Source organism: Pongo abelii, chromosome 21 (assembly GCF_028885655.2).
Source record: "Pongo abelii isolate AG06213 chromosome 21, NHGRI_mPonAbe1-v2.0_pri, whole genome shotgun sequence".
Taxonomy (NCBI): domain Eukaryota; kingdom Metazoa; phylum Chordata; class Mammalia; order Primates; family Hominidae; genus Pongo; species Pongo abelii.
Window position 1 is genome coordinate 41,325,124 of NC_072006.2, and position 14,035 is coordinate 41,339,158.

Consider the following 14,035-nt stretch of genomic DNA (forward strand, 5'->3'; position numbering starts at 1 on the left):
AGATGGGGGAGAGGGAGATGGGGTGGGGGAAAGAGACAGAGAGGAGAAATGGAAATTCATACAAAGGAGCAAAAATAAGAGATGGAAAGTTCTCCTTGAGTATGTGGAAGGTTTTTATTTTCTAGATTCATTCCCTTCCTGGGTCAGGCTGCTCCTCCTGTCAAGGGGTTCTGGGAAGCACTTAGTGATCCTTAGAACAAATCTCACCTTTTGTGTTTCAGCTGCTTCTAGAGGATTTCTCTTATCTGCAACCAAAAATATCTCACTAGGAACTTAGGATGCAGGCTGGGCGCAGTGGCTCATGCCTGTAATCCCAGCACTTTGGGAGGCTAAGGCGGGCAGATCACCTGAGGTCAGGAGTTTGAGACCAACCTGGCCAACATGGTGAAACCCCATCTCTACTAAAAATACAAAAATTAGCCAGGCATGGTGGTGGGCGCCTGTAATCCCAGCTACTTGGGAGGGTGAGGCAGGAGAATCGCTTGAACTCGGGAGGCGGAGGTTGCAGTGAGCTGAGATGATGCCATTGCACTCCAGCCCAGCCAACAAGAGCGAAACTCCGTCTCAAAAACAACAAAAAAACTTAGGATGCAGTAAGTGCTCAATAAACACTACAAGGCTCCCTTTCTTGCCCCTTTCTGAGTTTTTCTCCTCTTACTTTCCAGCTCTGGTCTGACTCCTATCTTGCTGGTGGGCTGCTGCTTTCTTCCTTATTTCCTCAAGGAGCGCATTTATTCTTGTGGCTTTATAGTCCAGAAGGGACAAAGCCTAAGACTCTATCTTCAGCCCTGACAGCTCTCCCAGGGCTCTACTCGCCTGCATCCGGTTATCTCCAGGGCACAGTCACAAACATCCCCAGAATTTTGGCATTAAAGTCAGTTCACTGTGGTCCCCGTGCGAAGAACACAGCTTTCTAACCTTTAATAGCTGTCAATTGTTCCCTTTCCCAGGGCTCACTAAAAAGGTGACTTATTATTTTTTTCTTTTGTTCAAGCCCTACCTCCCATCAGTTATAGCATCAGCCACCCCCTGCTCTGCACGGTTTCTGTGACTCTCCATTCCTGGAGCCATACGCCTTCATATGGATGAAAGCAGCGTCTCTTAGCTGAAGCCCCAGGCTTGCAATCCCCTCTGACTTCAATTGACTTGATCCACTTCTGCCAGAATCATCTTTTCTTTTTTTCATCAGTTGGGTATTGAAGGTTTATTATTTGTTCACAGTTATGCTGGCCTCTACAGGAAATTCAGAAGTGAGAGGGTATTTTTTGTTAGTAGAGTATGTGTGTAGCAGGAACTTCCTGGGTGACTGTCCAGATCACAGCAATCACCCTTTCTCCCTGGGAACGCCTCCGAAATGCAGGGTGGGACACCCAGAAGTCATATCATTACTATATGATCTTGCCCCCAGGCAAACCTGATTGATGCAGGGGCGGGGAACAGACCAGTTTGGGCCATCAGATTTTCTCTTGCAGAACTGGGAATCTTACAGTGACAGGCACAAAGCGGGAGTTGCTGGAGGGCTAAGTCATGGTGATAGTAGCGAAGCCCCTGCCTCTGAGACCTCTGGAGCTGTTCTGAAACTTACTTTTCTGGAGGCTTGTTTAAACCTCATCCTTAGAGTCTAAGACAGATATCCCAGCATCCTTTTTTTTTTTTTTTTTTTTTGGTAACTTACGTGAGCCAGAGGTGATTTTTGTTTCTTGCCTGAAGAATCCTAACTAACCCAAACAAAATTAGACGTTTTGTCTCAAAGGTCTTTTTTTTTTGTGAGACAGAGTCTGGCTCTGTCGCCCAGGCTGGAGTGCAGTGGTGTGATCTTGGCTCACTGCAACCTCTGCCTCCCAAGTTCAAGTGATTCTCCTGCCTCAGCCTCCGGAGTAGCTGGGACTACAGGCGCCTACCACCATGCCTGGCTAATTTTTGTATTTTTAGTAGAGACGGGGTTTCATCATGTTGGCAAGGCCGGTCTCAAACTCCTGACATCAGGTGATCTGCCCACCTCAGCCTCCCAAAATGCTGGGATTACAGGCATGAGCCACTGTGCCCGGCCTGTCTCAAAGGTCATAACAAAAGCCGAGCAGATGTGAATATCTTTATTTTACTGGTAGAGCTACTGATGTTTAGATAAGCTAAGTGATTTGTCCAAGGTAGGGAGAGTTTTGTGGAGGACCTCAGATATAGAATTCCGATGGAGTCCCATGGTGGCAGAGGAGAATTAAGAGGCATTAAAGACAAATCTGGTTACATTAAAATTTTATTACAGCAGGTCTTGTGCTCATGTCTGTTGTTGGGTCACTAAAAACCATCTCCTGGCTACTCTGCCATATTGCAGGATGCAGAACCCTAGCCTTGGCATAGCCAGGTAGCATTCTTCAGCTTACCATCTGAAGTCCCTACCCAGTGGTCCCTTCTCTCTTCTCTCAACCCTATCCATCGTATCTTTCAAAGATTAGGTCAGATCCACCTGGATTAATTTCACCCTAATCCTGCTGTCACTTTATTCTATATCCCAGTTGCCACAGCCTGCCTCCCTTCCCTTTCCTTCCTTCCTTCCTCTTTCTTTTTCTTTCTTTTCTTTTCTCTTCTCCTTTCTTTTTCTTTCATTTTTCTTCTTTCCTTTGTCTTTCCTTTCTTTTCCTCTCCTTCCTTTCCTTTTTCTTTCTCTCCTTCCTTCCTTTTTCTTTTTCTTTCCTTTCTTTTTCTTTCTTTCTCTCCTTCCTTCCTTTCTCCTTCCTTCCTTCTCCCCTTCCTTCCTTTCTCCCTTTCCCTTCCCTCCCCTCTCTCCCTCGTCTTTCTCCCTTTCCCTTCCCTCCCCTCCCTCCCTCCTCCTTCTCTTCCTCTCTCTGTCTCCCTCTCCCTCTCCCTCCCTCTCTCTTTCTTTAAAGATGGGGGTCTCACTATGTTCCTGAGGCTGGAGTGCAGTAGCTATTCATAAGCACATTCATAGCTCACTACAGCCTCCAACTTCTGGGCTCAAGTGTTCCTCCTGCCCCAGCCTCCAGAGTGGCTGGGACTACAGGCAGGTGCTACCACACCCAGCCTCTTTTCTTTTTCATTAAAGTTCTCAACATTATATATTGTATATTTTTTATATTATTGTATATATTGTATATTTTTTACAATATACAATAAACTGTACATATTTAAAGCATACAGTTTGAAATTTTTGATACATGTATATAGCCATGAAACCATCACCATCCTCAAGAGAATGAACATTTCTATCACTCCCAAAAGTTTCTTTGCGCTACTTTGTGATTCCTCGCTCCTTCTCCTCCTCACTCAACCTCTACCTCTAGGTTACCATTGCTCTGCTGTCACTATAGATTCGTTGGCATTTTCTCAAATTTCATATAAATAGAATCATGCATGATATCCTCTTTTTTATCTGGCTTCTTTCACTCAGCATAACTATTTTTGATTGTTCCAAGTTGTAGCATATTTCAATAGTTCCTTTTCATTCTCAAGTAGTATTCCATCATATGGATATACAATACCACAAGTTGTTTATCCATTCACCTGCTAATGAACACTTGGGCTTCTTCTAGGGTTTGGCTTTTACATATAGAGCTGCTGTGAACATTTGTGCATGCATCTTTGTGTGGACATATGCTTCGTTTTACCTAGGAGTGAAACTGCTGGGTCATATGGTAAGTGTATGTTTCACTTTTTAAGAAACTGCCAAATTGTTTTCCAAAGTGGTTGTGCCATTTCACATTCCTGGCAGCACTGTATGAGAGTTTTAGTTGCTCCATATCCTTGCCAATGTTTGGTATTGCCTTTCTTTTTTATTTCAGCCATTTTAGTAGGTGTATAGTTGAAGCTTACTGTTGTTTTAGTTTGCTTTTCCCTAATCACAATGATCAGCATCTTTTCATGTGCTTATTGAGAAATTTTTGGTGAACTCATGCCCGTCATCCCAGCACTTTGATAGGCTGAGGGAGGCAGATCATCTGAGGGCAGGAGTTCAAGAACAGCCTGGGCTGGTCTCTACTGTAAAATCCTGCCTCTAATAAAACCGCACAAAATTAGCTGGGTACAGTAGCAAGTGCCTGTAATCCCAGCTACTTGGGAGGCTGAGGCAGGAGAATCGCTTGAACCCGGGATGCGGAGGTTGCAGTGACCTGAGATTGCGCCACTGCACTCCAGCCTGCATGACAGAATGAGACTCCGTCTCAGAAAAAAAAAAAAAAAAAAGAAATATTTGGTGAAGTGCCATAACATTTTTTTTTCCCCTTCTTTCCACTTTCTGTTGTTGGCTTCCTTGGCTTTTTTAATTTGGATACTTGGAGCCATGCACTGGTTTGGGTCACAAGCACTGGCAAATGCCTTAAAGTTTCCTTTCTCTATAATGACCCTGGCTTCTTCCTGCTTGTCGGTTCCTCAGCAGAACTGCTTCTCCTCTTGGGCATGTCTCCCTTTGGTTGCTGGGAGCTGTGCTTTTTCAGCCCCCATGTGTGGGCCTGCGGGGACTTTGTAGACTTACACAATGCTGCGGTGATCCATGCAATTTTCTCATGGATACTAGCTACCTTTAACTCTTCTAGGCTGAATCCCTTGCCAGCCTATACTTTGGTTGACATCTGATGTGGGCATTTTATTACTGGGTGGACAGATTCAAATGCAGATTCAGTGTGCAATTCAGTACATTGTTGCTGTTGAGACCTGCATTTGTGGATTTTATGGACTGGCTGGTTGAACCATGTGGCAACCCATTGTTGCCAAGTTTGGTGAAACTAGAGCTCTAGAAACATGCCACTCTGGCTGGGTCCTATGATCCTGCGGTTGCCTTCATCCCTTTCCCAAGGAGTACAGCCAAGTAGAAAGCTGCATTTGTTTTCTGTTTCCTTTTTTTTTTGAGATGGGGTGTCACTCTGTCACCCAGGCTGGAGTAGAGTGGCATGATCTTGGCTCACTGCAATCTCTGTCTCCTGGACTCAGCTGATCCTCCTACCTTAGCCTCCCGAGTAGCTGGGACTACAGACATGCACCACCACATCCGGCTAATTTTTTTTTTTTTTTAAGAGATTTGAGTTTTACCACATTGCCCAAACTGGTCTCAAACTGTTTTTTTATTTGCTTGTTTGTTTGTTTGTTTCTTTTTTGAGACAGAGTCTCACTCTGTTGCCCAGGCTGGAGTGCAGTTGTGTCTTCTCAGCTCACTGCAACCTCTACCTCCTGGGTTCAAGAGATTCTCCTGCCTCAGGAGAAGCTGAGATTACAGGCGCCTGCCACCATGCCCGGCTATTTTTTGTATTTTTAGTAGAGACGGGGTTTCACCATGTTGGCCAGGCTGGTCTCAATCTCCTGACCGCAAGTGATTCGTCCACCTCGGCCTCCCAGAGTGCTGGAATTACACACGTGAGCCGACACGTTTTGTCGTTAAACCTGTATTATATCATCCTGTTCTTCTTAATGTATTATTTGGAATAGTTCTCAACCTATTTACTTTTCGAAGTATGGCTACTTACAGATGGATCCTAAACCCTTCAAGGGCAAGGATTGAGGTTTCCAGGAAATGCATAACCTTTACCAAAGCACCACAGTGTGTTTACATATAGAAGATCCTTGGTAACTGTCCATTACTTAAAACTCTTAGCTGGTTAGCCTTGAATTATAAAAGCTATCAAGTCTAATCACCCTTATAGATCTGTGATATGAGAAAGAACTACTCATATTCCTGCAGTATGTAAGAAATTTCAACATCAGAATTTTAAAGCTTTAGAGAAACTGAAGGAGACATTTCACAGATGAGAAAACTAAAGCACCAAGAAGTACTTGCATGAGCGCATCAGCTCCTTTGCAAAGCCCTGCTGGATCCTTTGACATGGAACTGACCACTCACTCTCTCCTCTCTGCCCCCCATATATGCCTATTTAAACTTGTCACCGTTCCTGTGACATTTTATTATACCTTGCTTGGCTGCATAAATAGAGATTTTGTCTTCTTTGTCTTTGTAGCCCAAATTCCCAAGACAGTTCTTGGAACTGTCAGGCACTTAATGAGGGAACGAATGGATGAGTTGGTGGCAGAGTGTGGCTGGAGTAAGTACAAATAGAACAAAATACGATAACAATAATACAGTCATGTTTCTCAAAAATGGATCATGTGTGTTAGGTACCACGGTACATGGCTTATATTTATTTTGAATTTAATGGTCACAATAGCTCTGTGAAGTAGATATAGCTATTCTTGTTTTATAGGGGAGGAAACTGAGGCATTGAGAAGTGAAGTAATTTCCTACAGTTTCACAGCTATAAAAAGGCAGGGCTGTCACCTGAACCTAGGCATTCGATTATGGGGACTGTCTGGGAACTACTGCTTGATTCATGAGACTGTAGCACTGGCCTTGCTGAGAAATTCAAATGCTGTTCCTGTCCTTTCTACTCTTCTTTTAATTGGTTTTCAAGGGTGATTACATGTGTGGGGTGGCCATGAGTATTTCTCCTCCATGTGGAGATACTGATACTAGAAGAGTTCAAGTGAATTGATAACATAGGTGAAGCCACTAAAAAATGCTTTGGCCAAGTCACTAAATTTGTGTGATCCCAATCATTTGTGATAAGGTCATAATACTTACATTTAAGGTATGCACAATGTCTGCTATGTGGCTGTGAATGAATGATTTCGCGGTTTCATCATAAGGTAAAGCTTGGCTAAGAGAAGACAGATTTCCTAGGAATTTCAGCTTTTCAAGTTCACCCTGAATTTGTGGGAAAATGACAAAAATACAATTATATGTTATAATCTTATTTGAATAACTGTGGAGAGTTTTTGAAAAGTTTCTTGGAATGCTTTAAATATCTGACATCTCTTTCAATCCAATATCAGTCTTTTATTACAAGGAATGAGTAAATTACGGAAGATTTCAGTGAAATTCCTTGTACACTGGCCCTGCCTTGCTTTGGGACCTCGGCTCTCCTCTCAGCTCCATGTTCTATCCTGGCTTTCCCCACTCTTAGTCTTTGCTTTTCTACCTGCCTGTCCTGTGTAGTGTTACCTGATTAAGCTTCCTAGGCTGGGCGTGGTGGCTTATGCCTGTAATCCCAACACTTTGGGAGGCCGAGGTGGACAGATCACCTGAGGTCAGGAGTTCCAGACCAGCATGGCCAACATGGTGAAACCCCGTCTCTACTAAAAATACAAAAAAGTAGCCAGGCGTGGTGGTGCGTGCCTGTGCCTGTAGTCCCAGCTACTTGGGAGGCTGAGGCATAAGAATCACTTGAACCCAGGAAGCGGAGGTTACAGTGAGCCGAGATGGCGCCACTGCACTCCAGCATGGGTGACAGAGTGAGACTCCATCTCAAAAAAAAAAAAAAAGCTTCTTAAAGGTGACCTCTCTGATTCTGTTACTTCTAGTTCTTTCAATGTCATTAAAAATTCATTATTTTGCCTTTAAAATTTCCTATTAAAATCCAAGTTCTGATTGGAAGAATAAAATCTCTCAGTACTAACATTCTCTTTTTATTTTTTATTTTATTATTATTATTATTACTATTATTATTTTTTTGACATGGAGTCTCGCTCTGTCACCCAGGCTGGAGTGCAGTGGTGTGATCTCAGCTCACTGCAACCTCAACCTCCTGGGCTCAAGCAATCCTCCCGCCTTACCCTCCCAACTAGCTGGGACCACAGGCATGCACCACCACGTCCAGCTAATTATTTGTATTATGTTGCCCAGGCTGGTCTCAAACTCCTGAGCTCAAGTGATCCGCCTGCCTTGGCCTCCCAAAGTGCTGGGATGACAGGTGCGAACCACCACGCCTGGCCTCTCTTTTTCTTTTTCTTTTTGAGATGGAGTCTTGCTTTGTCACCCAGGCTGGAGTGCAGTGGTATGCCTGGGTTCAAGTGATTCTCCTGCCATAGCCTCCCAAGTAGCTGGGATTACAGGCATGCGCCACCACACCAAGATAATTTTTGTATTTTTAGTAGAGATGGAGTTTTATCATCTTGGCCAGGCTGGTCTCGAACTCCTGACCTCAGATGATCTGCCTGCCTCGGCCTCCCAAAATGCTGTGATTACAGGTGTGAGCCACTGCACCCAGCCTCTTTTTCTAAATATATATATATATAATATATAAAATACCTATTTATCATAGAACTTTTTTTTTTTTTTAAGACAGGGTCTCACTCTGTCATCCAGGCTGCAGTGCAGTGACGTGATCACTGCTCACTGCAGTCTACATCTCCTGGGCTCACGAGATCCTTGTACTTCAGCCTCCTGAGTAGTTGGGACTATAGGTGCGCTTGAACCTGGAAGACGGAGGTTGCAATGAGCCAAAATCGCACCACTGCACTATAGCTTGGGTGACAGAGCAAGACCCTGTCTCAAAAAAGAAAAAAAAATCTCTGTATATCTTAAGACTTGGAGAAAGCGTTTGCTCCTGAAGCAGGGTCCAGTGTCCTTTCTTTTTTTTTCTTTTGAGACATTGCCCAGGCTGGAGTGCAATGGCATGATCTTGGCTCACTGCAATCTCCGCCTCCCAGGTTCAAGCTATTCTCCTGTCTCAGTCTCCCAAGTAGCTGGGATTACAGGCACCTGCCACCATGCCCGGCTAATTTTTTGTATCTTTAGTAAAGATGGGGGTTTCACCATGTTAGCCAGGCTGGTGTTGAACTCCTGACCTCGTGATCCGCCCACCTTGGCCTACCAAAGTGCTGGGATTACAGGTGTGAGCCACTGTGCCTGGCTGGTCCAGTGTCCTTTCTAAGTGTATCTACAAACCACGTGAATAAATTGCTATCATGGCACTTGCAATACTCTGGCATAATGACCTTCTTATTAATCTATTTCCCTGACTGACTGTGGAATCAGCTCAAGGCAGGGAATGGGCTTTTTTGTTTCAATTCACGGCAGCAATCCAAGCCCTTCATTAACTACAAAGAAATCGAAAGAAAACCATGCTGATATGAAGTATAAGGATTAGCTGAAGTCAAAAGTGAAGGCCAATATGTTGGCTTTAAATGTTTTATTTTTATTTTTCATTGGTATTCTACATAAAGAAAACGTACAGCTTGGTGGATTTTCACAAACCAAAAAACACCCTGTAGCCAGCAACAGATTATTACCAGCATTCCTGAAGTTTCCCTCATCCTCCTTCCAGTGGAGGCTCTGTGTGGTTTTGTGTGTGTGTATGTGTGTGTGTGTGTGTGTGTTTTGGTAAATTGACAAATTATGGTTGTATATATTTATGCGGTACAAAGTGATAACATGATTTTTAAAAATGTATCATACAGTAAAACTGATTTTGGCAGGGAGCATGTGGTTCCATGTGTTATAACACACACATACACATGTGTAACCATCACCACAATCAGGATATGAACAGTTCCACTGTCCCCTAAATTTCCCTCCTGCTATCCCTTCTTAGTCACACCCTCTCCTCACCCTAATTCCTAGGAATCACTAATCTGTTCTCCATCACCATGGTTTTGTCTTTTCAAGAATGTCACACAACTGGAATCATGCAGTCTGTAACCTTTTCTGATTGGTTTCTTTCACTCAACACAATGCCTCTGCGATTCATCTTTGCTGTTGTATCAAATAGTTCCCTCCTTTAATTGCTGAATAGTATATTTTTTGAGACAGGGTCTTGGTCTGTTTGCGGCCCAGTTTGTTTATCTGTGAATAGTCTTTAATCTTACTACTCCAACTTCTTCCCTGCGTCTAGCATAGTGCCTTATAAATGGTAGCTGTTCATTCACTACTTGTTGATTGGGTGAATGGGATTTAAAAGCCATAGAGGACTGGGCACAGTGGCTCATGCCTGTAATCCCAGCACTTTGGGAGGCCAAGCCATATGGATTGCTTGAGGTCAAGAGTTTAAGACCTGCTTGGTCAACATGGTAAAACCCATCTCTACTAAAAATACAAAAATTAGCTGGGCAATGGTGGCACGTGCCTATAATCCCAGCTACTCAGGAGGCTGAGGCAGGAGAATCACTTGAACCCGGGAGGCAGAGGTTGCAGTGAGCTGAGATTATGCCACTGCACTCCAGCCTGGGTGACAAAGTGAGACACTGTCTCAGAAAAAAAAAAAAAAAAAGTCTAAAAAAATATAAACCAAAATGTCAGCAGTAGTTATTTGAGATTGGAATTAGGGAAGATTAGCTTTTAATTTTTATTATGGTTTTCTTTGTTTTTACATTAATTTCCTAATTATATATGTAAGTATAATTTATAAATATATGTAAATATATGTATTATAAATATAAAACATAAACATGTTTTATAACCTATAAAATTATTTGCATAATCAAGAAATAATATGTTTAAAATATTTGCTAAAATGGAGGAATAGGTTGGATAACTCATAAAAATTGCTTGTGCATACCTTTAGCTCACCATTGAAAACCTTCTGGATGGACTGGATCAGTTTCTCAACAATGGCCTCACTGAGCGGGTCCTGTTGGGTCAGGTGTCTGGGGCTATGTGACAGGGGCTCACAATGGAGTCCAGGGATGTCAGCGATGTCCAAGTCTAACATCGAAAGAAAGACACTGGATGATGCCTCCGTACTGTGTAAAGTGATAAGGTTTAGTGGGGAGTACCTCTGGCTCTCACCTTTACTACTTGCTCTATGACCTTAACCAAGTCCCATCCTGTCTCCTAGACTCAGTTTTCTCAATTACAAATTCAATGTTCTCTAAGGGCCTCCTAAGCAACAAAAAACCTTTGGGACTGAACTGTAGCAGAATGGTTAAGACTATGGACTTTAAATCTCAGTTTGAGACTAGTTTCAATCTTGGCTCTACCACTTACTACTTGTATGACCTTTATCAAGTTAGTTTGCCTCCTGAAACCTAAGTTTCCTTATCTGTAAAACAGGGTTATTATAAGAATTAAATGAGGTAATACATGCAAAGAACTGATCCCAGAAGTATTTCCCCCTTAACACATCTTTCATCTGAAGATTTTTACCATTCTTTTTTTTTTTTTTTTTTTTGAGACAGCGTCTCACTCTGTCGCTCAGGCTGGAGTACAGTGGCATAATCTTGGCTCACTGCAACCTCTGCCTCCTGGCAGAGCGATTCTTGTGCCTCAGATTCCCAAGCAGCTGGGATTACAGGCACACGCCACCACCCCCGGTAATTTTCGTATTTTTAGTAGAGACGGGGTTTCGCTATGTTGGCCAGGCAAGGTCTCAAACTCCTGACCTCAGGTGATCCACCCGCCTCAGCCTCCCAAAGTGCTGGGATTACAGATGTGAGCCACCACGCCCGGCCACCACTCTACTTTTGTATTCTTTTTGATTTCTTGAATGCCTCTTCTGTAAACTCTACCCACTTCCTGCCATATTCCTATCATCCACTAATTGCAATAATTGAAGCCATGTTCTCATTCTGATCTGTGCAAAGGCTGTTCCTTCTGCCTGCATTTTTCTCCTTCTTCTCCCCTACCTTCCCTTACCCATCTTTGCCTTGCTAACTGCTACTCATCCTTCAAGTCTCAGCTCTAGGATGCCTTTCGTGTATGCCCTTTTTGCCTATTTTGGCTAAGTATCCCCTAGTCACTAATAAACCGCTCTGTATCCACTCTGGCTCTCCTACCCCCATCACACTGATTGCACTGAGTTCCATTTGCCTGTTCATCCATAGGTATACTGTGTCTGTTCTGTTCGATGCTATATCTCCAGCTGCTAAATTAAGCTTAGAGCACAGGAGGGCTTCATTAAGTATTTGCTGAATGAATGTATGAATGAATGAAGGTAGCTTCAAACACACCAGGATCTTTCCTGTGTCATGCACATGCTGTCCCCATCTATCTGTAGTACTCCCTATACTCACATGAGTTACTCTCATATCTTTCATGCCTCCTTTAGGTGTAAATAGCACTCACGGTCTCATACAGGTGTTCTCTGACAACCAGAGTTTCAAGTAGGTTCCTATCGCCCTTATTTTTGGTCTCAGCCTGTTCTTCCATACTGCTTACTACAAGTTGTAGTTACTTCAGTGACTGTCTGTTTACTCTTTTTGGTCTCTTTTCTGCACGATAATGTAAGTTCTATAAGGGCAGTGACCATGTTGGTCATGTCTACTGTTGTATTCCCAGCTCCTGGTACTCAATAAATGTTTTGTAGAATGAAAGTTATTCTGAAGCTCAATCCAGATCCTACCTTCTGCATGAAGTCCTCTCACTCCAAGGCATCCCACACTGCCCTTTCCCTCCTCAGAATCCCTCAAGCACTCAGAGTCTTCTGCAGAACTGTCTCAGGACCAACCTTAGTTTCCTGGACATCACGAACCATGTATCTCATCTTATTTTGCCAACTGTATTTCAAGATCTCAAAGTCAGGGACCAAATTCATCATCAAAGTCTATTCAAGGGCTGGTCACCCAGCAAGTACTCAATCAATACCTTTTGGCCTGAGTTGAAAATAGATTCTCTTTTCCCCTCCCCTTCCCTTTCTAGTCCTTTCTCCTTTTTACCTGTCAGTTCAATGCTACTTGAGCCTTTTTTAATAGTCTCAAAGTTGCTCAGCTCCAAATCCACACTTTGTGAATCACTGTCATAGGCACAGGGGATCACTACTTCTTCCTGCACTTCTTCCTGACTACAGATCCTAGGAATAAAGAGGAGATGCGAAAAATTAGTTTTCCAGGACTGCTTCTGTCTCATCATTTATTTGAAAGCCTAAATGTCACTATCTGAGAGAGGCATTTATTCATCACCAATCTAGATTAAGTAGCTCCCACCATCCTGGCCCCACAGTTACCTTCTTATTTTTTTCACAGTACTTAACCACCACCTACAATTACCTTGCTCATTTGGTTTACTTGTTTGACTGTCTCCTATCAGACTATAAACTCCATTAGAGAGAAACCTTGTTTACATGGTCACAGTTGTATCCCCAGTACCTAGCATGCTGTCAGTCTCATTAGGAGTGAATGGATAGGTAAGAAATACTATGCTGCTGTTAAAAAGAATGCTGGGTGCACGTGGCTCATGCCTGTAACCCCAGCACTTTGGGAGGCCGAGGCGGGCAGATCACCTGAGATCAGGAGTTCAAGCCCAGCCTGGCCAACATGGCAAAACCTGGTTCCTACTAAAAATACAAAAAATAGCCGGGCGTGGTGGCACACGCCTGTAATCCCAGCTACTCGGAAGACTGAGGCAGGAGAATCACTTGAACTGGGAGGTGGAGGTTGTAGTGAGCCGAGATTGCGCCATTGCACTCCAGCCTGGGTGACATAGTGAGATTCCATCTCCAAAAACAAACAAACCCACCAAAAAAACCAGATTGAGGTAGAACACCTCACCAAACTCCCTCTATCTTCCTTACCCTTTCCTACTTTTTCTTTTTACCATAGCACGTAACACCTTCCAGTATATCTTTCACTTATTTATGATGTTCATTTTTTGTCATTTATTTATTTCCTCCTGCTAAAATGTAAGCTTCATGAGGGCAAGAATCTTTGGCCGCTTTGTTCATGAATATATCCCAGGAGTCTAGAACAGTGACATACAGAAGTGCTCAACAATTGTTGGTAGAGTGAATGATTGAGCAGGTCTCTATTTACTGAATGTTTAGCATAGATTCATGAATGAAAAAGCAAGCTGTCAAACAATGGATATGACACTTTTCATTAAAACAAAACAATATTTTCACAAAAGTAATAAGTATGTGTATATACACACAGAAACACACACACACGCAAATGTTGGCATACATGAAAAAAAACTTATGGAGGCTGGGCATGGTGGCTCACTCTGTAATCTCAGCATTTTGGGAGGCTGAAGTGGGAGGACTGCTTGAGCTCAGGACTTTGAGACTAGCCTGGGCAACACAGTGAGACCTCATCTCTACAAAAAAGTAAAAAATTGGCCAGGCGCGGTGGCTCATGCCTGTAATGCCAGCACTTTGGGAGGCTGAGGTGGGCGGATCATGAGGTCAGGAGATTGAGACCATCCTGGCTAACAGGGTGAAACCCCATCTCTACTAAAAAAAAAATACAAAAAAATTAGCCAGGCGCGGTGGTGGGTGCCTGTAGTCCCAGCTACTCGGGAGGCTGAGGCAGGAGAACGGCGTGAACC

At 43.3% G+C, this 14,035-nt stretch overlaps 1 protein-coding gene across 5 annotated transcripts in view; it reads right to left on the reverse strand.

Annotated features, from left to right (window-relative positions):
• MROH8 (maestro heat like repeat family member 8) overlaps positions 1 to 14,035 on the reverse strand; it is a 77,213-nt gene that overhangs the window by 59,133 nt on the left and 4,045 nt on the right. For all 5 annotated transcript variants that reach the window (XM_024239109.2, XM_054542248.1, XM_054542250.2 and 2 more), the window contains exons 2-4: positions 12,430 to 12,563; positions 10,335 to 10,480; positions 6,581 to 6,703 (exon numbers count right to left, since the gene is read on the reverse strand). In XM_024239109.2, coding sequence (XP_024094877.2) covers positions 6,581 to 6,703; positions 10,335 to 10,480; positions 12,430 to 12,563 — 403 coding nt within the window. The remainder of the gene's footprint in view (positions 1 to 6,580; positions 6,704 to 10,334; positions 10,481 to 12,429; positions 12,564 to 14,035) is intronic.